Consider the following 26,674-nt stretch of genomic DNA (forward strand, 5'->3'; position numbering starts at 1 on the left):
GCTGAGCTATTCCACTGGGAGGGAAATTCTATTGTTTTTTATTTGAGAGCAGGGAATACCACTCAAATATTAGTGCTATTAGTGTGAAACAACGAGCTCAGACATGGAGTTGCCCATTCTAAGCATCATTAAAGCAGTGTTTATTGCACCACTGCGCTATACAGTCAGATGTTTCCATCTTTTTGTCCACCCCGTGTGCACGGCTCTCCTGGTTTGCACCGAGCACGCTGCAAACAGGAGTGACGCGCCGCGCTTTGCGAGGTGTTGTACTTAAAAGCAGACCTGTGCACCGCCGAGCGCAGCATCAAAGCAGCTAACAGGATCCCATGATCATTACCAGAACATGAAATGAGTCACCAGGTTGAACCGCAAGGAGAGGCGCTCGGCCATATTTAGACAGAGGAGAGGGAGGAAGAGTGCGATAGAAAGTGATTTCTAAATGTCAGAGTTCACCATCAAAAGGCGCCTCTTACCACATCGCATGAATGGAGAAAGTTGAAAGCAGATGGGCATGAGAACGGCGTCATAATGCAAAGCTGCAGGGAGTGTGTGTGTGTGTGTGTGTGTGTGTGTGTGTGTGTGTTGAGCTGTGGTTATAAGGATTTGCTCTAACCACATTCACCCCCCCCTTTGTTCTCTCAAACCGAAACACACACACAAACACACTTAGATTTCCATGACGTGATGGTGGGGAGGACGACAGGGCTGCAGCAGTGCCGCGGTGGTGGAAGCGTTTTCTGCAGGACCACTGATCCCTGATCCTGATCCCTGCAGCGTCCGTGAAACTACTGGAAGACCTGCTAACGGAGCGGCCTGTTTCTGATCAGCTCCGAACCGAAGATGTTGCGAGTTTGAGGAAAAAACACTCAAATCAAGTGAATTTGGGTGCACAGCTCTGACAGATCAATTAATCTGACACTGTGGTTTCTAGATATTTGCATATCGTGTCCGGGGGCAGCAGCCTGCGCAAGGAAGCGCAGACGGCCCTCTGCCCAGCCCCTGCTGAGGGATCCCGAGGTGTTCCCAAGCCAGCCGACAGACAGAGTCCCTTCAGCGTGTCCCGGGTCGGCCCCCGGGGGCTCCTCCCGGCGGCCCTACTCCGAGCTCCTCAGCCCGTCTCGATGCTGAGCGCGGACACCCTGCGGAGGAAACTCATTTCGGGCCGCCTGTATCCACAAGCTCGTACTCGTTTCAGGATGTTTCATCACCAAATTAATCATAAACTCTGTAAACCAAGTTTCCCGATTTACTTTTCGAGCTGTGAGTACTGAAAGCAGTGAGGCCGAGGCAAAGCCTTTGCTCACAGTGGGAAATCCCCAGCTTTAGCTCATAATAACAGGCAGGAGAGAAACGCGGCCGCTGGCATGATGTAACAACTCTGATTTGGCAGCCTTTGCTGCTGAATTAGAGCAAAGCTTCAGCGGCTATGATGAAACGTTTGTGACTGTTTGACCTTTGCTGCAGGTGCTGCAAATTAGTCTTAATTGCTGCTGCTGATTATGTCAGGGCCACAGCTGAGCAGACGCTCCATGTGAGCAGTGTTTTTTTAGCCCGAGTCTGATTTTACAAGCTGCAGCAGAATGTTTTTCCTTGTGGAAAAGTCTGACTTTTGGGCATTTTATAGCACAAACACATGTGAATTCATAAATCTGTCGAGCGCATGTTGCGAGTTGCCAGGAACAAACTGAAAGGCCTCAGTTTAGTTCAGTTTTGATTGAAGTGGAGCGACGGATGAAGCTTTCTTTCTGATATCGCTCCCCTCACATGCAGGTTTGTTTTCCCTGCAAACACTGCTTTGTGACTGAGTGGTATTCCCCTTTACCCACATTAACTGCACGGGGCCCGGAGGATACGGAGCATTATGGCTGCAGAGAAGAACCCAAACCACCTCTGACATTTAAGGCGAGACATCACAGGAAAATGACGATGAAACAGGAGAAAATCCGGGTTGATGCCTCGCCTGAAGTCACAGGACATGACAAGATTACTGATCCCGGAACAGCAATCCTCTTGAGCCTGATGCTACTGACTAAGTGATTCTAATTGAAATGTGTTTAATCTGTTTCTTTTATTAAAATACCCATTTCTTGGCTCTAATGCTTCCATTTGCAGAGCAGAGTTAGTGACAGACAGCATGCAGAGCTCAGGTTGGATTCTCAAACATCCTCCTGAGGCAGAGCTCGACTCGAGGCAGATATAATCTCATTGTTTGGGTTAATCGTCAGTGGGTGGAGGAAACTAAACTGATAAGGTCTTTTGAGTTTGATCAGATTGAGGAGATCTTTATCACTGCCTCCAGATCAGCTCACCCTTTGAGAAATGTTTGAATAACAGAGACCCATCAGGGCGGTGGAGTGATGGCAGCAGACGGGTAAATGGATGGAGAGATGAGGACGTTTGCTGGACGACAGCAGCGCGGCACGATGGGGTGGGTGGGGGGTGGATGTTTGGTACACACCTGCAAGGACCGCACCAGTCCGTTTGTTGGTTGAGGCCGAAGCGAGCCCGGCATTTCTTAGGAGAGCCCGGGTCTGAGCGCAATGCACAGCATGCACAGAACGAGGAGGAGGAGGAAAACAGAGAGGAGCAGGAGGAGTGGAGACGGGGTTAGAGGGACGAGGACAGAGGGAGGAGACATAAAGACAGGAAGAAAGAGACACAAGAGCTCGTCAGGGCAGGAGAAAAAGCACCGACCGGGCTGTCCGCTCAGAGAAAGCCATCTGTTAGTAGCCGGTTACAGCACAGCGAAACAGTCAACAGTCGCCAAACAAAACTCACACACAGCCGAGTTAAACAAGTCAGACACCCTGGAAACAGGAAGTTAAGAGAGACTCAGGGGACATTGTTAGTGCAGGACTTCAGAAGGAACGCCTTCTCACGAGAGAAATCCAGAATACTTCACTACGTCTCTGATGCTGGAAAATATTCGTTTTATTGATGAAAAACCAGATTTCATTTGCTGCATAGTTAGTTTTAGTTCAGCAGAGGCACTAAATCTGAGCTTGCATGAGATTGCGGGCATCGCTCACGCTTCGCCATCACCTGCTTGGTTATTAACACCCATATCTTCCTTCTAAGCCCTTAAATAAAAGGCCAGAGATGCCTGCGGGACATTTAAGACCTGCTGAAAGCTGCCACCCTCTCACTTTTGATGCTACCTGCTAATGCTAGTTACCACCGCATCGTTAGCACGAGCATTCACGCACAGTCAGCGATCTACTCGGGACCTGGGGACGACTTCTGTGCGTGTTTGTCTAATAGTTAAGAGATGGGAATTTGTTTTCGGCCGCCCTCACACGCTGATGGAAAAGGGGAAATGCCCTGATGTGTGACATTTTAAACTTGCACAGCTCAGATCAGGACATCAGGTTCTGCAAACAACGTTTAGAATTCAGGTTACGTGGAAAGCCGAGTGGGTGGGTGGTTTGACGTTAGAGACACATCCTGCCTCAAAAGACACCGAGATGTGCTGCGCAGCGCCAACGCAAGTTCAAGCTCAACTGAATTCTCTCAAACACTGCCGAGCTGATGGTGGCCATTTGTTTTCTGACACTGAAACCTGGTGTGGGGGCGTCTGTCTGACAAGAAAAAGGTGTTTTTAGATAGTTTACCTGCATTGGAGTCCTGCAGCTTCTCCCTTTTTCTCCTCTTCTTCTTGCCCTGTGGGAGAAAAAAAACAAAATCCCCCCAGTGAATTACTTATTTTGTCTAATGTGACATTATTTCTGGATTCCCCATTGCTTTCCCGGTTAGCTTAATATGTTTGTTTACTAGCCTTGAGTGCAATCCCCCTTTGAGACAGTGATGAAACATAGTCCGAAACTCTAACAGAAATCTGCACTGTATGAAAAATGCAGGTTTCTTATGTGTCAAATAAAAAAAAAATGCAAAGTTGGAAGCAGCAACCAGGTCAGGCAACCGTCTTTAATGGTCTACAAAAGCAAGAAAAAAGCGAGAAAGATAAAGAAAAATACGCTAATGTCACTGTTCGCTCAATTCATGCAAAACCCGATGCGTCGTCACCACAAAGCAATCCCTGAAAAGACCTGAGACGCTCCCGAAATCTTGTTTTCATATATGCACCATATTTCATTATCTCCGGGCTTGACTGTATTGTGCGACTGTTGAGGTGAACATCAGAGCTGTTCACGCAGATCCGGTGATGGTGGAGTGAGGCCTCGTATTTGGGTGACATGAAGGATGTGGGTACAGAGATCTGCCGCCTACGCTTCACTGTCTGCCCTCCTCTGCTCGCTGTCAGCATTGTCTATGTGGTTAAAACAACAACTGCACCTTTCTGAAGCTTTGTGAGGGTGGGCGTATGTGTGTGTGTACTGTGTGCAGGCTTTTTTAGGACTCGGAGGAGAAACCCTCCACAGCTGCGGGGGCGATATATGGAACTTCCTTCCTGCTTTGCTGGCAGGTCCACTGACTTCTTTTTTTTTTAACCTCAGGAGGAGAGCAGGAGAGAGGGGGTTTCTTAAAATATTGTCTGCTGCACCTTCATGCACAGCCAAGAAGCCCTGAATGCTCGTACATACGGACGGGCGACAAATTAAAGGAAAAACCAACACAAAGTGTCGTTTTAAGGCCACCAGTACAGCGTTAATGCGCCGTGGCATTGATTCTACAAGTCTCTGGAACTCTACTGGAGGGATGAGCACCATTCCTCCAAAGCATCTTCCCTCATTGATGATGGTGGTGAACAGCGCTGGCGAACACGTCAGTCCAAAATCTCCCACTGGTGTTCAAGCGTGTTGAGATCTGGTGACTGCGAAGGTCACAGCACGTGATTCACATCCTCTTCATGCTCGTGAAACTGCTCAGGGCTGCAATCGGCCCTGACAGCGGAGCAGGATCCCCTCAGGGGTCAAGCATTCAGGCCTGCACTGTTGTCTTGTGGACGCCACACATGCACTTGCTCACTGAAGGGTGATACATCTGACCAAATCACTTTTTTCCACATCCCTGCAGACCAGTGTCAATGGCTTTTTCACCGCTGACCTCCCTAACGTGCATTCATCTTTGCAATGAGGGGTTTAAACGTAGACTAATAACCCTCTCTGTGACAGTCTGATCACATCCGACACATAATACGACACATGAAGAAGAACCGCTCTTCTGTTTTTCCTTATGTATCTAATGCACGAGCATGGCGGCCATCAAATGTGAGCTGTCGACTACTAGGTTTGTCCTTTGTCACCCGTCCGTATGCCGCCATTGCACGAGTTCTTCTATTCTATACATACGAACGTCTCACACCCTGCTGCCCTGCGCCTGAGAGGAGGAAGACTTTGGACACGGAGTTGTGATGAAGGACTCATAAAGTGTGATGAATTCCTGTCACTCAGAGGTTACGGCATAAAGTGACAAGCCCAACGCGCCTATAGATAAATACTGTGAAGACGAGCCTGTCAGTGAGCCACCGCGTGTGGATGATGCTTACAGCTACACTTGCTGAGCTGCTGGGAAGATGCTCAAAGCTCCATGCATACAGCAGCAGCTCCTACCGAGCTGTATGATCACAGTTTACTCCAGCTCTGGTTTATAACACATTCAGAACACCGTGAGGATGTTCTGAAAAAGCGAGCTTCGAAGTAACTCTCCACAACGAGTGTTACATGCTTTTATTTTGAAATATTAACTGGCACTGTGTTGTGCTGCTCTGTCAGCCACAGCACTGAAAAAAAAGTGATGAAAACCGAATGAAGAACATTAAAATGGAGCCGGTGTGCATGTTAGTGACATGAAGCGCTCGTTTAGATGCTGCGAACGTGTTATAAACCACAGCCAGGGTGAAGCGTCACCATAACTCGTGCGTCATGCCTGGCCCTCTGCAGATCTCAGCCCAGTCGGACCAAGAGGGAACAAAGACGGTACAGCAGAGAAAAGCATCGACAGGTTAACACTCTGACGGTGACTGAGAAGCAGCTCCTGTTACGACCAAAGCCTGAGGGGGACACCTCTTCCTCATCGTCTTCTGCTAGTTACAGTTATTAGAAAAGCAGATAAACAGAAAAATCACTAAGGTTGTGCGTACCATACTAACATGTGTCAATGTTGTCGAGCTACATTAATGACAAAGATGAAGGTGCTGTGTTTTAAAGGGATGCCCATTAAAAATAAGGAGGCAGCGAGGCCAGCCATGCAGCCCTGCTCTCTGTTAGTTGAGCAAAACGGGTCGATTTATACCTCTGTGTGACTCAGCCTTTTACCGTTCAACTGACTGGTGGTCGAAACCATGGAAATGAGCAAGACTCGGGTGGAATGTGATCCTAACTGTCCAATCAGGTGTGCTTTTGCAGCTGCTGTTTCCCGTGTTGCTGCTGCGAGGCTGACGTGTGTGAGTCATGAAGGGTTTTTGGAAGGTGCATGCAAACTTTGCACAGGAATACCCACAACCCCTTTCATGCAGCTCGTCACATACTCATGTTCTCCCCACCACAGAGGCATAAATCCACCGTAAGACGTGTCCCTACCCAATCAGCTTTACTCTTTTCCCCTGCGACCCCGCTAAGGCCCGCCTCCTGCAAGAGTTCAACAGCAAACTGACAAGTCAGAGGCACACAGCAGCCCAGATACAGCACATCCCCAAAACATGAGACCAAAACACATGCACCACACAGGTTCGACTTCCTCCTACAGTCTGGGAGACCAGTTTAGTCTTTTCATGCCATAAAAGTTAGGTTTTATGACTTCTGACTGACGGGTCTGGGAGCCAATAATCATGCAGGTTGTTGAGACATTAGCCAGGAGGGGAGGGGGAAGCTGAGGTGGGAACGATAACATTATCTCACCCAGTCTGACAAGTTCTGGTTTCACTGAATTGATACCGTCTTGTTTTCTCATCTTGGTTTTATTTACAGGGAGAGAAGAAGTCAGGTGGTTGGACCACTTCCTGGTGACATCAAATGTTTTGGACTCGTCACAGATTTTGGCTTTTTATACTGTCATGAGATGCAGTTTAAGCAACTGGTTGTCACTAATAATATGGGAAATACTTCATAATATAATAACTTACCAAAGTATAAATAGCTCTCATTGCTTTCTTACTCTTATTTTGAAAGGAGATTATTGGCTTTTATTTTTATATATTAAAAAAATTTGGAAATTCAAGTTCAAACAACCATCAAAATGATGTCCGTGATGGATAATGCAGCACCCTTGATGTGCGTCGACAAAGAAATGAAATCTAAAAACAAATTTAAGTAAGAAAATAAAATAAAACAAAACAATAGTATAAAAAATAAATCTAAATTTCTTTACGCTGTTATAATGATTACAAAAGCACATCTTTTTAGAAGGTAACACTAAAGACACAACACGTGACTTCTTCGCTCCCCGACAGCCCAGGCACAAAGATCAAGACTTTTCCACGATTTCAGCTTTTAAGAGGGTGTCTTTTATTTCCAGTCAGTATGGAGGAAGAGGAGGAAAGAGGAAGAATGAGAAGAGAAGTCCTTACGTAGTTGTCCCTGGCAGACCAGGTCGGGTAGAGCTGCATGTGGAGTTGTCTCTCTTTCCTGGCCAACTCGTAGTACTTGGCCTGCTCCTCCCGGGTCAGTGCATGCCACTGGACACACACACACACACACACACACACACACACACACACACACACACACACACACACACACACACACACACACACACACACACACACACACATCAAGAGAGAAATAGTTAGTATTTTGATCTAATTATCACACATAAAAACAAGGCTCTGTTTTTAATTCTGGAGAACAGAAAAGTGAAACCACACAGGGAAGGTAAAAGCTGTTTTTAACCTAAATCTAAAATGATGAACACTGCAGGAAGTATTTTTTTTTTACCTTTGATTACTCTACTACTACTACTACTACTACTACAGCTTTTACTTAAAGTAAATATATTTGCTCAATGATTTTGATAATTCTAAATGCTAAATTATTGTCTTTTACTGGCTTCTGTTTTTAATTTTCCTTTAATTGTATTTTATTTTTATTTTTCTATTCTCTTCTAATCTCTTTCTTTCTTTCTTTGAAATGTATGATTTTAATGTATTTTTATGCTTCTGTAAAGCACTTTAGTGTATGAATTGTGCTATACAAATAAATTTGCCTTGCCTTGCCTCACTACCACTACTGCTACTGCTTCAACGAAGGACAGGAGAGACACTAATAAAATTACACAGTAGAAAGTAAAATCAAGTAAATGAGATAAAATAGTATTAAGTGGGGTGTAGGCAGTGTAGTGTACAATCCAACATACTTCACTGTCTTATTCCACAGGATCGCAGTGCTACCAGCACTACCAGTCAGTGTTGTTCTGATCTCTCATGATCCATATGTGTGAACACAGACTGATCCAGAAACAGGATCGGTCTGCGTCTAGCTGTTGAACGCGTGTGTGTGCATCCCTCACCCTTCGTCCCAGAATCTGGTTGATGGCGGCGCTCTCCTTTAATGTGCACTCGGCGATGACCTTCGCCCTCATCTCCTTCATGTAGAGCATGAAGGCGTTCAGGGGTTTCTTGATGACCGGCTTCTTGGGCTCCTTCTCCCGCTTGACCTCCTGTGGTTTCCTGAGGAGGTGAAGAAGGAAGACGTGAAGAAACTGACGCAAGGATGGAGAGAGAAGCAGAACCTCTTTTTTCTTTTCATTTGTAGATTTATGTGGAGTTGGTGTGCTGTTCATAAACAGGAAGTTAAAGGAAACATACCACAAAACAGACACATAAAAACACGTTTAAGTGTGACAGCGAGAGGGAACTGAAACGACAACTAAGCAAGTGTGGCAATACTTACACATACATGCCTCTGTCATACTGGTCGTGATGATCCTGTTTGCCTGTAGGGGGCACTATGGCTGGATGGGGGATCCCTGTGGGATGCATGCCTGATGGGCCCAGCATCAAAGAGTGAGGGAACCTGGAGGTGGAGGTGGAGGAGAGAAGGGTGGAGGAAGACAGAAAGAGAAGAGAGAGTTCAGAGAAATGCGTTGAGTCTGGGCAGAGAGGACGGTGAGCGTCAAAGCAGGAGCAGGAGTTCTGCTAAGCTGAGCTGGAAAGCATGAAAAGCCTCGAGGTTAATCATTTAGTGATCTTCTCCCTGGTGTTGACCCCCCCCCCCCCAAAAAAAATACAAATAGGGGTGCTGTTCTTGTTGAGCATTGAACGTGTGATTTGGTTCTTGATCTTTATTCAGCAAAGATGTAAGCATGTGTCACCACTAGAGGGCGTCCTAGCATCACTGAATGAGTGCGTCTGAATCATCCCTGTTCATCTCAGCCTCTGAGAAGGCCGTGTGAGGGACTTTGTTTCCAGATAAGTCTCTCAGATAACAGACAAAAAGATCTTTTATGACAAAAATGGGGTTGTTTCAGTGCATTTAAAGACTGTGGAGATAAAAAGGGGGAAATCACTGACTGACTCAGCTTGTGGCAGCCGAGCGAGCGTCCGGGTCAAATAATAACCAGAAAATATTCATATTGTTGCTCCATCCTGCGGCTCATAGGTGGGTTCACTGCACAAACTCAGGTATTAGCATCAGAAATACATAAAGACTGACAATTTAGTTGAAGTAGATCATATGACACATGACCTTTTTCTCAATTTAGACTCTAAAATCTTGAAAGTTGGTGTGATTTTCTAACAACCTGACATTTGCTGGAGCAACACCCACCTATGTGGCCTGACGGAGGTCTGAATGAACTATATGAAAGGCTGGCTGATGTTTGGTTGCTGTGTGACTGAAGCCTTGCGCATGAGGCCTGCAGAGAACCAGATGAACTGGCAAAGCGCTGTGGCGAGAAAGCGTCTGTCTGCTGCAAGCTTCCAATCTGTATGTGTGATCTTTGCCGGGGGTTCAAGATCGAATGTGTCGCTTCAGATTCGCAGCTTAAGCAAATATGCAAAAAAAAAACCACCTGGCCGGACAATGTGAGGACTCTCTCGAGCTCACAGCGGGGGGTCACCAGGTTAACGCTGGTATTTTTTGTGCTCCCGTGTGTCCTTGAAAGACAAAAATGCCCACTGCTTTTTTAAAAATCTACTTTCATTAGCGAGGGTCAGGGATCAGGAACACACACAAAACAGAGAATGCATAAAAGGGCGGCAAAGCAATGAAAAAGCTGTTAATTTCCGCTCAACATGGAGTGTGTGTTTCTGCGTGTGTGTGCATGTCAGCCTTTTGTACTCTGCAGCGGCGGCTAGCTTGGCTCGGCTCGGTTTGCCTCGGCTTCTTTTTGGCGAAACGCTGTGCTCGTCCTGTTTATAGCACACTGGCTCCGACGGGACAGCAGCTGCCCGGCGAACGCTGACACACGAGCCGAACACGAGCTCGGCCAATGGAAAAGTCCGGCTCAGGCATTCTGAATGTGCTATAAACAGGAGGCGGTGATGCAGAGCGGTTTGTGCTCCCGCTCTCTTGGCTCGGGCCGGCTTCGTCCGACCGGCCGGCTACAGTACCTGGAATAGGAGGAGGCGCTGGAGAGGTTGGAGGTGTAGGGCTGCCTGAATCCACAGGGGGACAGGGCAGGATAGACTGGCTGGCTCTGCCTGCCACGGCACAGCAGAGGGGAGAGACGGCAACAGTGGTGCCTTTTAGCTTTACAGGTACAAACATTTTTTAACCCCTGCGGGGACGTTTGGCCATTAATGTCAATTTACTTCCACTATAATACATAATTTCATCATGAAGACAACGATACAGAGAAAAATTCCTTCTTTTGCATTTTGAAAACATCTTAAACAGTTTCTTCTCAGCTCTGATGCTCATTGATAAACAGCAGGAATGTGAAACAAGGCTTCATTTTCTTGACATTTCTTTGTCTTTTGGAGTTTCAGGAGAGACGTTTGGACAGCTTCCCACCTCCTGCATGTGTATGTGTGTAGGTGTGTTTGATGTATGAGCGTATTTATTGTTTACATTGCTGTACTTTATAACACACAAATAAATATCTATGCAAATTTGAAAACAATCTCATTTGTCAATATAGTGGAATCTGGTGGTTTAAGGCTTCTTTGATTTTTCTTCCCATCTATAGAAGTATCTGTTGTAGAGGCTCTTGTGATGCCGTGATGCACGGCGATCCCCCGTGGAGACTCTGGATCAGCACTGTTGACAGCTGTGTGTCAATACTTGGCTTACCGGGAGCAGAAACACACACACTCACACACCGCGGGAGGTCGAGAGTGGGGCTGGGATTCAAGCGAGAGCCTTTGATATGTATAAAACCACACTTCTACCTCCTGAGAGCTAACATGACCAGCCCCCGCTTTCAACTGAGTCGCCCTCGTGCTTCAGCGTATGCGCACACACACACACGCACGCTCCAATCCACATCCAGCATTCAAACCACCTTCACAATCATCGTCATCACACATCCTCTATCTGCAGCCCCAGGAGGCAGCACAGACTGTGAAGCCCAGAGGCCTTCAGCTGGGAAGAGATCTGGAGATCAGAGCTCCTGGAGGAGCACTGGTGATGTAATCCTGTTTTACACTACAGCTCAGGTCAAGTGTTGTTCAGATACGGTCAGTTCAGACGAAGCAGGCGGTCTGCTCTTCATCTCTGCAGGCGGCTGCACACACCGGGTCTCACAGTCCATCAAGAAGTCCATCAACTAATGTGATTTAATGTGAAAAGCCCTCACACAGGCCATCATACAGGTCACACGCACCAACATCCAGAGCTGCAGAGTGACGCTGTCGCCGCACTCCCACAGAAGCAGACCTCCCATGTGACAGGCATGGCCGGTCAGAGGAATGCTGGGAATGAAAGGAAAACGAGGCCGCCTGCTCCGCTGCGCCGGTCAGCGTCGTCTTTTTGACAACAAAGTCAATACGTCCCTGCGAGCTGATGGACTCAGTCAAAGGTACGCGGCCAACACGAGTTGCTTGTCTCAACACCAAACTGCTCTCCTGCTCTTTGGTTAAAGGACCAATACGCACATTTTTTCTGCACAAAAAGTGACCACAAAATGTGAATTTTGGCTTTATTTTCCTTCTTTGTGCCCATTACTAAGAATTTTAGGCACACCCAATGTTCAGAGTCCTGCATAGTTGCAATTTCAGCTGCTCGATGATGGAGGATGAAGCAAACAAGACGTTTCTGCGACAAAGGCTGGACATTTTGTCCCTCAGGTCTCTTATTACTTCAGTAATTGCCGTGGTGATGTGTTATCCTTTCGCTCTCTGTTCTTATTGCTTTAACTGCTTGTGTCACTCAAAGCTGCAGCGTACTCCATCAGGACGGCTGGTCGGATCATTTCTGAACCCCCTTCCCCCGACGCCTTCATGGGGGGCCATCTGACGCTGTGATTGGTCGATTGTGTGGAGAAAAAAGGCAGGTTTGAACTCTCTTTTTTCTTTTGCTGAACAGCTATTTCTGTCACTTCGACGAGGTCTGACAACACGTATGAACCAGCTCCTTCCGACCTTCAGGCCACCTTCCCTGTGTGTCGCAGCCTCGCTCGGCTTTGCTTTCCACAAGTTAAAGAGGCTTTCTAACATCCCCTCAGCTCTTGTTTCACACTGTATTTAATAATGCAACATGTTTGGGAGACTCCCATCACAGCGGTCGCCACCACAAAGCTGCATCCTCACAAACAACAAAACGCATCTCAAATAATTCCTGACCCCCCTCCCGCCGCGTGGCAACTCACCCACCAGCCGGCAAGCCCTGGGGGGGACGCACGGAGGTGGTCATGGAGGGACAGGAGGAAAGGGAAAGGGTTTGACATTTAACCACTCATTCTTTTGAGTTGTCCCCTCCTCCAGCACTACAAGAGGCCAAAACAAGCAGATAATCTGGGTTAAAGGAGATTAGCTGTTAATAATATTTGTGAAAATCCACAGCGACATGTGCGAAAAGATAAAACGTCCATAAATCACAGTCTTGAGAGATATCTGGGGACAGAGAGTTCGTCCTACAGAAACATGAAAAACACACACACATGTCAGCAAAGGCACACGCAAAGTTTTAAGCTCCCGTTCCAAATCTCTGTGACATTTGATGTAAGCCCTTAACTGCTCCTGCAGGGGATTATGTCCAGGCACAGATACTGTAGGTTGTAATAAATGGATTTGTGTTGATCCATAAATCAGTGGAAGTCTGACATTAGATGTTCACAATCAACCAGCATGACATCGCGGGCTCACAATCAGACTCAGAACTGATGGAAATGAAACGACTGAATATGGACCAGATGTGGCCTTTCAGGCGTCCCGCGCTGCAGAGAGCTGCTGCTGCTGCTTTATCATGTTCATAAAAGGCAAAAACATGCACATTTTAAATCTAATTTTGGGGTCTTTTGCTAGTTATTGGAAGGCCAGAATCCACCTGAACCAGCAAGTCCAGCATATTGCATGAAGATGAGTTCTTGGCAACAACATCCACTAGAAACCATGTTAAGTCTCTTTATCAACAACTTGATGTTTGTGAGTGAAAACATGCGCTCAGAGGTGAAAGTAACACTGTCGGTAAGAGAGTTTGTGCTGGTTTGTGCTTTTGGTTGACATTTCATTTAAATCTTGCGGTTGTGCACATTCCTTTTGTTCTGACCAGAGGCCACAGGTTGAAGGAAGAGTCCCAAACACAGAGGATCAAAGGGGGTGGTTTCAATGCCAACGGGGCCTTGGGTTCGCTCCTCTGACACCAGGTGAGACAGTGATGTATGCAACCCTGACCTGGGTCACAGCGCGTATGAGGACGTGTGTGAGAAGACGGTGACGGGGGTGATTGCGTTCGGGAAGGTTGAAGTGAGGCTGTCAAGACTTTTCTGGGGAAATGAGTGTTGGGGGGGTCAGAGGTCACAGGTTCATGGTGCAGACTGTGTGTAGATTGGCCTCTTACAAAAGGTGCTTTTCATTTTTGATTAAGCTGCTGATGATTTGCTCGATTAATCGCTGAGCTTTCTATCACTCATCACTTCCTTGTTTGCTATTGGTGTGAAGTTTCAAAAAATTTCCGAAAAGGCGGCAAATTACTTCAGTTTTAAACAACGCAAGTGTCCAAACACGGATTGTTTGGTCTATAAAATGTGAGGAAGTGGTGAAAAACTACTGTCGCTAAAGGCCAACCACGGATATCTTAGCATTTAGAGGCCGGAGGCGGTGAATTTCTGTATATTAGCTGTATATATTTATTCTCTCCATGTTGATTTATCAGCTAATAGCTTCAGCTCTCATGCAACAGGCAGACCTTTAATGTTAGGGAAAGACTGAGTTATAACAAGATCATCATGACTACACAAAGGACTCAGTGAGTCACAGCGTGTGTGTGTGTGTGTGTGTGTGTGTGTGTGAGAGAGAGAGAGAGAGAGAGACAGAGAGAGCCTCACCAGCCCATGGAGGGAGTGATCTGGCCGACGCCGCCTGGGGGGAGGGAGTAGTACCCTGAGAGGTCCTGGGACTGGTGCCTGTGAACGCCTGGAGGACACACACGCACACACACACACACACACACACACACACACACACACACACACACACACACACACACACACACACACACACACACACATATATTAATATCAGTATAATCACTCTTCTCTCTTTCATTTTGTCACTAAATACACCACAAGTACACAAACACTCGATAAATAATTTCTTTTTGTTTCTTAAACACACTCTTCCACACACTCGTTAGGTGAGGTCAGCGGCCCCTGGCTGCGGCCCCGGGTCTGATGGGCTATTAGCGCTATTAGCAGTCTGGGAACCTGGCATTAAACACAAAGATGCCCTGAACACAGCTCACACACTTCTGTTCCCATCCCGTCAGCGTCGTCTGAGATGACGCTGTGTGTGTGTGGGACCCTCCACTGGGAGCTGATGTCGCCAGTTGGTTTCACTGGTTTATCCTACACAAGTTACTGGCTGTGGTAAAAGTTCCCACATTTCGAAAACACACACAGACACGGGCAGACACACACCCAAACATGCACACAAACAAACCATCTCGCGTACTTCGTCTCTACTTTTAGCAAAAATGTTTTCCAACAAAAGAAACACAGACAGCTCGACTCGGTGCCCTCACCCAGTAAATATCCAGTCTCCCTCTGTCTCCCTCTTTGTGCCCTTCAAAGGAAGTCATTTGTCAACAGGCAGCACCTAGCACTTAGCGCGGCCCGGCTGCTAACCTGTGTTTGCAGCAGAGGAATGCTCTCGATGACTGTAATTTGGCCGCGGCTCCGGGCCTGTTTCAGGACCCCGAGCCGCCATAAATCTGGACGACAGGAATGTGACTCAGTCGGTCGACCTGTCTCATCACTCCGAGCCTCCCTCCCCTCCGTCTGTCTGTCCCGCCACACCCTTCCTCCCTTCTCCTCTCCTCCCTCATCCTTTCTTACGGCCCTCCGCCCTTCCACTGTCCGGACCCTCTTGCTCCTCGTTTCGTCCTCCTTCTCACCTCTCTTTTACCTTTTACCCCTCTTTTCCCTCCGTCATTACGCCTCTCCACCCTCCTTTATTACTCTCTCAGATTCATTCTCGCCCTCTTCTCTAGTTTCTCTACTGTATAACAAAACCACTGCATTTACGATTTTAATAACCTGACTTGTGAGATAAATGTACTTGACTTAGTTGAAGTTATGGAAACTTTCAATTTTTAGATTAACTACCCAGTAATGGAGCTAATCGAGCATGAATCTACTTAGTGTAAAACAAGGCAGTAATGGCTTGCTGAGGAGATGTCATAAGTGTCTTGTACAGCACATTACTCAGTGGACATGTGACGAACGTCTTTACAAAGAGCTGTGAGAGCACTGAAGGAGGCAGAGGGACTTTGGCTCTCTGATCCTCGCTGTTACATCTTCCATCACAGGTCTGCACGTGTCTCGGTTACATCACGGAGGAGGTTTCTCAGCAGCTTGTGTCAGACACATAAACAAAGCTCCACACACAGAGGCCTTTATCAGGATGAAATTCCACTGGTTATAAACGCAGGCTTTACCCTCAGGCTGTGTTCAGAGTGACAGCACGGCGTGGCAAAACACGGACCCCTCGTTTATTTCTGTGACAGCGCCGAAGCAAACAGACAGGCACAAAAAAAAAACAATCAAACTCCGGTCAGAAAGTTTGGGTTGTGGCTCATCTTTTGTCATTTGGCATCGTCAGCCAATTAAATAAGTGCATTTTGAGACATGCAGAGAAGTGAAGTGCAAGGAGCCGTTTATTTTCCTCATAGACGATATTACATGACTCACAGCTGAGCACCTCTATGGCCTGCATGGACATAAAACATCAACTGCATTAGAAAATATCTGAGCCTGCGTCATAACACCTTCAAAGTATAAGTTAACTTGGTATGAATTTCAGTAAGAAACATCCATTATAGAGCTTTTAAAAAAAGGAAATAAAGATTTAGTTTCGAATTCCATGTTGATATTTGGCCAAATTCAATTTACAAAGCACATCCTTCTGTATATAGTGTTTATTTTTTCCCAGTACATATATTTTGTTTTATATTTTGTTTTATATATATATTCTCTGTATAAATATTTAGTTTTTTACATTTTGTTTTATATATATATATATATATATATTTTTTTTTCTTTCTCTTCTCTTTTCTTTCTAATTTTATTCTAATTCTACTCTTGTAATGAGCACCTGCAACAAAAAAAATTTCCCCTCGGGGATCAACAAAGGAATTCTGATTCTGATTCTGACTGGCTTCTTCGACATGGAAACGATGGCTGAGGCTCACGGGTGTTGTAGTAGTTTGAACCAACTGTGGTCCAAAGTGATGGACAAAAACTCAATGTGCCCTTCAGCTAGTACAGATTTTCTGTCTGTGTCAACATTATTCAGGATAAAACAGATAAATGACCTCAACATGCTGCCATTAATCTGTTTATGATAGATATTAAGTGTTCAGTAACAGTATTCAGTATCAGTAACAATGAGTGTTCATGCTTTCTCTGAACTTTACATCTTTGTTTTCCTCCCAAGTCTCTCCCTGAAATGACTGTAGCTAACATGAATATCTTAAACACAATGCACAAAAGTTTTATTTTGACCGTTGATCTGTCACATCTGAGTGGTGGAAACACGACACCGCTTTCTGTAAGTCACATTTTTCAGCCCTGTTTGTTGTTGGGAAACCTGAAGGGGAAAATTAGCAGCAGTAATGGGGCAGTTTTCTTTGGAATGCCCCTTTTAAAGCAGCCGTCTAATGACAACTACAGCAACTATCTCACGGTCTCCAAGCCAGCGTCTCGGGAAACAAACAAAAGGGAAACCGTTTGAGTCAAACTGGCTCTGCGTGAGCTCACTATCAGAACGTGTGCACGTTGAACCGAGAGTCGAGGAGATGAAAATAGTATTCCTGCACTGATAATGCGCTGCGGTGGTTATAACCACTGAGAGTGCAAGTGCTGCAGCATCTGAGCCTTTAAATGACTTGACAAGCAGCCTGTGTGGTGTACATAAAAGAGCTCAAGACCAGAAGAAACTTTGTAGTGTTTTGTTACAGTAAGGGCGGGAATGAGTGCTGACAAATTTTACTCAAGTACAGGAACTTTAGTTAACACCAAGCATCAAAAGTCACAGTAATAGTAAAAGTCACTTTTTTACGGTGTAAAACTACAGATTATAAAAGCCATTTCTAATATGACTCTTATTTTTTTAGCTGTATTATTCATCACATTTCATTTCCAAATACACAGTTTCCCTTTTTCTCATGTTGTTTTTAAGCGAGTGACTCAGACCCTCGTCATCAATTCAGAAATGAAAAAGGAAAAGGTGCCATGAGCACATGTAGCTGTGCAGAATATGATTTTAATGCTTGATCATTCTGCTAAATTCTATTAGCATTTAACTGTTTCAGCTATTTTTTTTATTTGTATTCATGTGGTGTGTTTTTATGCTTGTTGAGCAACTTATTTCCGTTTGGACACAAATTAAGTGCTTGGAAGAGAAAAATGAAAGATGACAAAAGTATAGAATCAAGCATCATCTGCAAAGAAAACAATAACAGGCACAAATTTCTTCAGAAGGCAGATTGTAATTGCAGGAGCAACGTCTTAACGTTAGCTCGGAAATAAAGCTCAACTGAAAACTGAAACTTGACATTTTAAACTACAGAAATAAAACAGGAAAAACTGACTCAAAGGATGTGGCTGCCACTGTTCTCCAACAAATGACATGTAAACAAACCAATCAGCGATGCTTCTGTCTGTCCCTGAATGCACCATGCTGACTGAGCCCCACTTAGGATGCATATTTAAAGAATGGGTCCTAAAAATCTGGTTAAATAAAAGGACAAATTTCCTAAAACAGCTGGGTATTGTAGTTTTTAGCACACTGACTATTTTCTGGATGGTGCATGTTCACCAAAATAAACGGCTGTGTGTGTGTGTACGTCTGATAGTGAAGTCAAATTAAAGCAGCGTGGCTCATTGACTGAATAGTTTCCAGGTAAGAATGAAGCTCTACAGTAATGAGGAATGCAGTTTTTGTTTTATTCATAGGGACGCAGCGACAGCCCAAAGCTGCGCTCAGGTGACTGAAGCATGCAACACACGTACAGTAATACCTGAAGACCACACAAGACTGCACATTAAGCGCTAATCAGAGTTAATCTTGCACATAAAAGTGTGAGAGGGAGCAGACACGTTTCACTTCTGCTTTTTTCTCGCAGTATTTTACGCTCCACTGTCCGAGTCAACAGTCATATCTGAGGACAGTCAAAGCAATGTGGCGGTGCCAGATCGGCTGCGAGCGGCTCCATCTGAATCACACGCTGAATGTGGTGTCATGGCTGACTGAAGAAGTGACTGAACTGACTGGACTGACCAGCTGGGCTGCACAATGTCAAGCTCTGCAGCCTTCCAGAGTGTTAGATTAGTGATCACCTCTGAACCACAACTATAAATAAACCAAATGAATCTAACATAAATGCTTTCAGCAACTACATCCTTTGTGGATTTAGCTTTTACTTTGCTGTGATGTAACGAGGTCGCTTGCATGAGAAGGCAAAAACAGCAGTATAAACAGACACAGGCTCTCTGGTTACTCTCCCTCTCTGGCATCCTTGCATCCCAGTCACTGTCACTCTCTTACTTTAAGTCTCCGGCAGTGTCGTGGGGCGATGATGTAAAGCGGGGGGCTTAGGTGTGACAGACTGTGTACCTCTGCTGTCATGTGTGGAAGCTGCATTGCAGAGCTGGGATTAGGGAAATCTTTATTTTGCCAAACTTTCTGCAAATATGTTTCCACTTGTCGGGTTTGTTAAGTTGCTTCTGATGCTCCAACAAGGTGGAAGGCGAGTTTTAAGTGAAATAATGTATTTTGTGCCTGATGCAGGGAAATTAAAAGAGAAAATTGGGGGTTTTATGAAGCTGAAATACAACTAAAAGTGCCTTTTTTTTAGGCAGAAAACAGAGAGCGGGCTCTGATGAAAAGAGCACAGGAAGTAAACTGCAGTGAGAGTGTAGTGAGAGCTGTGAGCTCGACGTACAACAAAGGAGGTTAAAGAAAGAGAGGTTTCAGCTTCGAGCAGAAATAGAAGCAAAGGCTTTCGCTGTTCACAAGCACTTACGCTTATTACAGCAGCCTACAACACGCCGCGTTCACAGTAACGTCCGACTGGCTGCCGTCAATATGATGCCTCTGAGATGAATGATGAACTTTTCTACTGAAGGTCAGCCCTGGGATTTCACACATCACTGGTGCGGCAATGTGGAGAGACGGACGAGGCCACAAGAAAGATTAGAGGAAAAAAGAAAAATGGCAGCCGCGTCTGATTCTCCTTGAACCTTTACATGCAAGTGATGCATGAGTGGAATAATTAGAGGCCAGGAGAGCGAGAGAAAGAGACAAAGTGCAGAAATGACAAGAGATCAAAGGATTAGAAGACACAAGTAAAAGGTGAACCGTAAAGAAATGTCTAACTAATGTGAACAGCAATCGGGTTGGGCGATGTGTGAATGTGCAGCCGGAGTGATTAGATAGCGACCGCACTGAGATGCAGGAGGTACTATTTGAAGAAGATATTCTGTTAATGCAGGTTTTGCATTGGGTGACGCGAACCTGCACTGATTCATGTGCACGTGCTCTTCTTCAACTGCGGTAAAAACGGCAAATCAGTGGACCAAATGAAACCTGAATCTGTGTCCTGCAGCTCTGCTAACATGCAGCTTTGCCTGCTCTCAGACTTTGTCCCTGCTGGCCACCGTATGCTCTCTGCACTGTCAGGGCACCGGCAGATGACGGCATCTCTGTGTTTCATCTTTGGTGAACTTTGACCGGAGCAACCTCAACCAATAGTGATATTTATTTCTTTATTTTCTTTATGGTCCTCTCTGGAATAGATATGTCTCCGATTTTTGCTCTTTTCTTGGACCTTCTCTTTTTTCAAGGAGAAGCAAGACTATTTCTACTAAATATGAAATATTTCTATGAAAACTGCATTTGAATTATGAGAAAAATGGACCAAAACAACCAGTTATACCAAACACTGCATCTCTAAAACATCTTCAAATCTGATGCCGCTGCTTGTTTTTTAATGCGTCTTCAGTTCTCCCACTGCACAGACCCAGCGCTCGTGAGTCGATATCTGAAGCAAAAGAAATTCTCAGCTCTCCGTGCTGCAGCTTTAATCCTCTGATTTTCTGTCAACAGGTATAAAACTTCATTGATCAACGTGGAGCTCAGCGATGCAGGAGAGCACTGAGAAGGACGGAGCAAAAAATGGCATCAGTGATGAGGTAAGCCCAACCTGTGACGAGCTGACGAGTGATGTTAGGAGTGAGGTAAGACGGGCTGTGTGTGTGCGTGTGTGTGCGTGTGTGTGTGCGTGTGTGTGTGTGTGTGCTGCAGAGTGGAAACGTAGTCAGAATTCAGGTGAGATGATGTGAGAAAGGTTACGTGGAGCAGCCAGGTGTTAGCTCTGTGTGTGAGTGTGTGTGTGTGTGTGTGTGTGTGTGTGTGTGTGTGTGTGTGTGTGTGTGTGTCAGGGGTTAGAAGCAGGTGGCTCAGTCTGTCATTAAGAGCTGAGTCACTGCTAGCGTCACACATGCATGCATGCACGCACGAACACACACACGGAGTCTAGACCAGACGAGGCGAGCGTTTTTGTCGGATAAGGGGAATTTCCAGACGGAGCACGCTGAAGATCGCCTGAGGTCCTGAGGAGGTTCTGATTTCCCTCTGTCTCTGCTCCTCTTTCCGCCTGTGCTTCGTCATCATCACTGCTATCGAAAGGAGCTTCAGCTTTTGGCGCAGCAGTTTCACCTCAGCGTATTGACGAGTGATTTCACAGTTATCAGCTGTGAGATCTGATGATGCCGACGTCAGCCTGCACTCTCTCCCCTTTTCATTATTTGTTTTTGGCACCTTTTGTTCCATCCTCCTCCTCCTCCTCCTCGCGTTTAAATGAAATAATCACTACCAGCATTGCATAATCGGAGCTATCAAACCATCGCCAGTGTTGTCGATTTCAGCATCAAATTAACTGAGGAGCAACTTCTGGCTGCACTTCAAAGGAGCTTTTGACTGATAAAAATGTCGTAGAAACATGCTGCCTGGAACAAAAGCACACAAAAGATTCAGGCTTCCTCACACGTCTTTAAAACAGGAGACTGTCAGCAAAGACTGCAGTAACTGCACTGAATTACACCAAATAATTACAATAATAAAAGTGTCCAAAATAAAGAGGTCATGTCTCATGGATGTACTAAGAGAACTGGATAAAGTGTTCCAACAAATATTTTTCTCCTCGAGGTTTACCCCCTGCTGCGAGGCCCGCCGCGCATGTGCAATTAGCTCGAGGCCAAAGATCTCTGTGGTTAAAAACTTCATATTAAACTGATGATAGCTCTGCAGCAGAACAACAAAGCGGCCGGTGTTGGTTTGCTGGAACAAGTCATCTGTGAAAAGATGGAAGATCCCGCACTGCTGTTTGCACTTCATCTCCCAGGCTGGACTGCAGCGCTTTAACATTATCACAGCAGCAGATCTTTTCTCTGCTTGAGTGCCTGCAAGGAGAAATGAAAATGCTACAAGCTACATGCTACGAGTTCCACCTAGAGGTGCATTTTTAGCCAGTCTGTATTTTTAACAAGTGCTTTATCAAGACTAATAAAGAGCCGACTAATATGCATGTTAATAAGCTGCTGGTTAATAGTGAATATGTGTGCCTTAATGTTGGGTGTGAATAAAAACATACAACACAAACTGAATAATTGACCTCGTTTTCCTTTAGTTTTATGGATGTTGCAGAAAATGTCCTCTCATGCACACATGCATGCATGCACACACGGCTCTGGGAGCAAGTTGTTGTTCAGATTTCTGCTCAAGGACACTTCAGCGCGTGGGCAGGAGCAGCCGGGGCCTGAACCACCGGCCTTGAGATTAATGCGCAAGCAGCTGCCCCTCCTGAGCCACAGCCACCTGTGGAGCGCTCCATCGATTTAGCATGTACTCGCCCAACACCGTCAGACTCTCGATGGACAGCTAGAAAAAGAACCAGAGGTGTCGTCTTTCTCTACCAGCCTCACTTTGAGAGTGTTCTAAGCGGCTAATGTAGCTTGGAGCTGCTAGCCTAAAGCAGAGACGAGGAGCGGCCTACGGAGGTCTGACTCCAAACACGAGTCTTCAGACCCGACCGACCGATTTATCGGATTTTGTGCAGCTCCCTCTGGAACATTTTTCACATACGCAGCCGAGCTCCCCAAGTTTTAAAAACAGACTTTGATGTGTAAAATCAGTGGAGCTCCTCTTTAATACACGTGCGGTCGGTCGTCTGGGGACGATGAATGCGCTCAGCAGATCCGACCCGACAATGATTTCAGCTTGCGACTGAAAGAAAAATGCTCCGGGATGATGAATATGTAAGTAAAGAGACACACAGCGAGAAGGATTGTCCACTGGCACCCTTTTAGCAAAGCCCGAAAGGCCCAAATCCTCCAGTGTTTAAATGTCAGGGTGTGTTTGTTTGTGACTTTCAAACAGAGCACAGTGTGTGTTTGTATGTGCAGCGCTTGCTAAGGAGAACCTTGTGTGTGCTGCAGCGATGGCTTGTGCGATTGTCACTCTAATTGTTTCCATCTTTGTGTGTGTGTGTGTGTGTGTGTGTGTGTGTGTGTGGCTGGCGGTCCCTTCAGAGGACCAGGCCACTTCAGAGCAGCCATGGAACCGCCACAGGCTGACGGAGCCGGTACTGCCACTTCACACACTGTGTGCGTGCCTGAGTGTGTGTGTGTGTGTGTGTGTATGTTCATGTGTGAGGAGGGAGGTGGGGTTGACAAACATGAATGTAATGCATGTGTGTGTGCGTGTGTGTAAGAGAAGGAATGAGAAACACAAAGAAAGAGAAAACAAGAAGATGAAAATACTGCTATATTTCTTGTGTGTGTGTGTGTGTTTTGGTAAAATAGGACAATGCTTGTGTGTGTGTGTGAGTGTGTTGCATTTGTGTCGGTGTGATGAATGATGTGTCGACAGCACAAATAGATCGCAGTGTGTGTGTGTGTGGACGAGGATTTCAGCAGCTATTCAGCAGCTGTCTGGAGTATGTCTGTGTTTACTCGTGTGTGTGTGTGTGTGTGTATGTGTGTGTCTGTGAGAGGGGCCTCTTAAATGTGTGTAATTCAGGATTTCAACAAGAATTCAACATCAGTAATGACGGCTGGGTGTGTGTGCGTGTGCGTCAATGCTTACAGCGCTGTGTACTTCTGTCTTTTGTGTGAGCATGCAGGTATACTGTATATGTGTGTGTGTGTGTGTGTGTGTGTGTGTGTGGTCTCACCTGTCTTCTGGCTCATGTCTGTGGGCAGGTGTGGAGGACTCGGGCTGAAGTGCTCGTTGCTGTAGGGCAGGAGAGACGTCAGCGGGTGCATCCCATGAGACTGCTGCACCACCGACACTTTGTTGGACTGTTGATGAGACACAAAAACGCACAATTCACTTCGATGTCGACGCTTTCATGCAGTTTCCTCCATTTTTTTCCCCACACACACCGACTGGACGAGGCGCCGGCTTTGCAGCTGGAGTGAGAAGCGACCGGGCCGGTTTCAACCATGTCACATGAAACAGCTATTTTCCCATCAGCACGCTCGAAATGTAGCTGCTCCCTCCTTTATTTTCTATTCATTCCAATCATCTCATCAGCGTGAACCTGCAGGTTTGTTCAAAGCTGAAGCTTCATGATCGGTGACAGCAAGCTGGGGCCAATCGCTTCTGCTTCAATATGTCAGCAATTAAAGTGTTGAGTGAAATGTTAAGAAAGGGGCGGCGAGAGTTTTAAATAACACAAAAATGATCAAAATGATGCAAATAAGCAGGGCTGATTAAAACACTTCAGTGAAGTTGTCTTTAATGAAACTGATATTGTCAGAATTGTTTTTGCTGATTCATGTTTAAGAAGCTATTAATTACTGATGATGTTTGGAAACTGCAGCCAAAGACGCATGAACGTGATCAAAGATCCTCACAAGGACGCTCGTTATCCTCTCCTTCATTTGCTTAAAGGAGATATTACACTAAAAAAAGTTCACGTTTCCTCCTCTTAACTGAACCGTCGTGAATCGCATCCGACGTTTCTAGATGCAAGGCGAACGCAGACGCACAGAGATGGCAGTGTCTCCGAATATTTTCCGCATTTATCTGCACATGTGGGGACATTTGCTCTGAAAAAAAAAAAAAAAATGCAGCTGAACACAAGAATGAAAGCTAGAAGGGAGGAAAGCTGGACATTTTAAACATGGTTTGGGCTGTACTTTCAAAACCCGACTGGTTTTCAGTGGAGCAGGGAGGAGGAGGAGGAGGAGGAGGAGGAGGAGGAGGAGGCCCATTTGATCGATAAGCCTTTGATGATCAAGTGAGGCTGCGTGCAAGCTTGTTTGCTTTCATGTTTCTGTTTACAAATGGCTTTCAATAACTTTCGTGAAATCCAGTTATTTCTAATGCTCACAGCATGCTGGCTGACATACGATATGTCACAGCGGTTTGCGATGTTGGAAGCAGCTAACCAGGCGGCCTGGGACAGAGTTACACTGCATATGTTTGAACTGGGCCGTGTGTGTGTGTTTGTGTGTGTGTTTGTGTGTGTGTGGACTGGGCACTGTAATTGTTTCTGTGGGAGGAGAGTATAAATATGCATCTTTCTGTGCGAGTGTGAATGTGTGTTTGTGAGTGGGTGGATGCATATGGATGGATATATTTGTGTGTGTGTGTGTGCGTGTGTGTGTGTGTGTGTGTGTGTGTGTGTGTGTGTGTGTGTCCAAGCTGTGTTAAGTCTTTGACAGCTTGGCAGAGGAACAGTGATTTTCATGTATGTGAATATTTTGAGAAAAGTTTTTTAAGTTGTTTTATTTTGTACACTGCGATGAACATGCATGTGTGTGTGTGTGTGTGTGTGTGTGTGTGTGTGTGTGCGCGCACGCACGTGTGTGCATGGGACCATTTGCATGTGTGTCTGTGTGTGTGAAGTGTGTAACATCAGCACTACAGAGGGGCAGATCTGGTGCTACTTGCTGGGCCCCCTGCTGAGTTACAAAGTGAATACCTTATCACTTAAAGTCAGAGCTTCCACACGCTGCACTCCACATTAACACACACACTTTCAACAGCTCCTTTCCTATCCATCAACATCTTCAACTCTCTCTCACTGGACCAACACACACACGTGCACACACACCAGCGGACCCTCATGTGTATGCTACGCGGCCGCTGAGATCAAACTGCTAAACCGCTTTTAATGTTGAGACACATGAAAACAAAACGCGCTGCCTCTGCACCGGAGAGCCGACGGGCGGGAGGCTGGAGGGTGGGGGAGGCCGCGCAGGGGTGGAGGTCGTGTGGGAGCAGGGTGGAGGTGGTGGGGAGGTTTAGATAAGGTGGTCTGGATTCATTATGACCTGAAGAAGCACTCTGAACATGCAGAGATTTTCACTGAAGGCTGAAGGCGCATCATTAAACACCATCCTCGTGCCCGGTGTCTTCAGCCCCATTGATGCCTCCGTGTTCTCCCACCGTCACCAACTAATGATGGCTAACGATGCGCTCAAAAGCGCTGTATGAATACAGTCCGTTTACCATTTGTTTTCTTGCAAGAATACATTTAAAAAGTACTGAGCATGACATCTCAGAGATATGCATTAAAATGACTCTAATGTGACACCACCAGCATCACCGCCGCTTAATCTGAGACATGTATTCTGATTTTAAAATCTCAAACGTTCACTGAACGTGTGTTCACAATGATGTACAACTGGGCTTTGAAGTCAACCTCCATTCAAAACATGTTTTTTCTTCTCGTTCCCACAGTCGAACGTTTGAGCTTCACTGTGCAGGATGATGTATGTTTGACACTAGATGGCTGAAATCCAGTTTTAAAGAGGCGGGCCTACGAGCATGACAAGTGACATCACAGACAGTTCGGTGGCCAATCCCGGTCCAACATTCAGCAAACCCTGGGAATTCTCTTTAGGAGACGTCTCCTGTGAAGTGGTTTAACTTCTGAAACGACACATATTTGCACGCTCATAGATTCATGATTTTTTAATAAGAGTGAAGGAATGCATTCAATTTGAAGGATTTTGACAGATAATAGAACTTTTTTTGCTGAAAACCCTGATCAGAAACACATTATGAATCCAAGCGCAGCGCATTTCATACATCTTAAACACAAGGGGGTCTCTAACGGGACTGTGGAGCCATAAAAAGCTGCCTTACGTCTGAACAGTCTGCACA

At 45.9% G+C, this 26,674-nt stretch overlaps 1 protein-coding gene across 6 annotated transcripts in view; it reads right to left on the reverse strand.

The window, feature by feature from the left end:
• The window catches only part of tcf7 (transcription factor 7), a 69,107-nt gene that overhangs the window by 3,054 nt on the left and 39,379 nt on the right, over positions 1-26,674 (reverse strand). For 2 of the 6 annotated variants that reach the window (XM_070982658.1, XM_070982660.1), the window contains exons 4-11: positions 23,730-23,856; positions 14,323-14,410; positions 10,448-10,537; positions 8,787-8,909; positions 8,404-8,563; positions 7,466-7,573; positions 6,480-6,527; positions 3,612-3,660 (exon numbers count right to left, since the gene is read on the reverse strand). In XM_070982658.1, the coding sequence (XP_070838759.1) occupies positions 3,612-3,660; positions 6,480-6,527; positions 7,466-7,573; positions 8,404-8,563; positions 8,787-8,909; positions 10,448-10,537; positions 14,323-14,410; positions 23,730-23,856 (793 nt within the window). Of the gene's footprint in view, positions 1-2,458; positions 2,532-3,611; positions 3,661-6,479; positions 6,528-7,465; positions 7,574-8,403; positions 8,564-8,786; positions 8,910-10,447; positions 10,538-14,322; positions 14,411-23,729; positions 23,857-26,674 lie in introns of all 6 variants that reach the window. The other 4 variants (XM_070982659.1, XM_070982661.1, XM_070982657.1 and 1 more) reach the window with 3 other exon arrangements.

This window comes from Chaetodon trifascialis, chromosome 16, assembly GCF_039877785.1.
Source record: "Chaetodon trifascialis isolate fChaTrf1 chromosome 16, fChaTrf1.hap1, whole genome shotgun sequence".
Lineage (NCBI taxonomy): Eukaryota > Metazoa > Chordata > Actinopteri > Chaetodontiformes > Chaetodontidae > Chaetodon > Chaetodon trifascialis.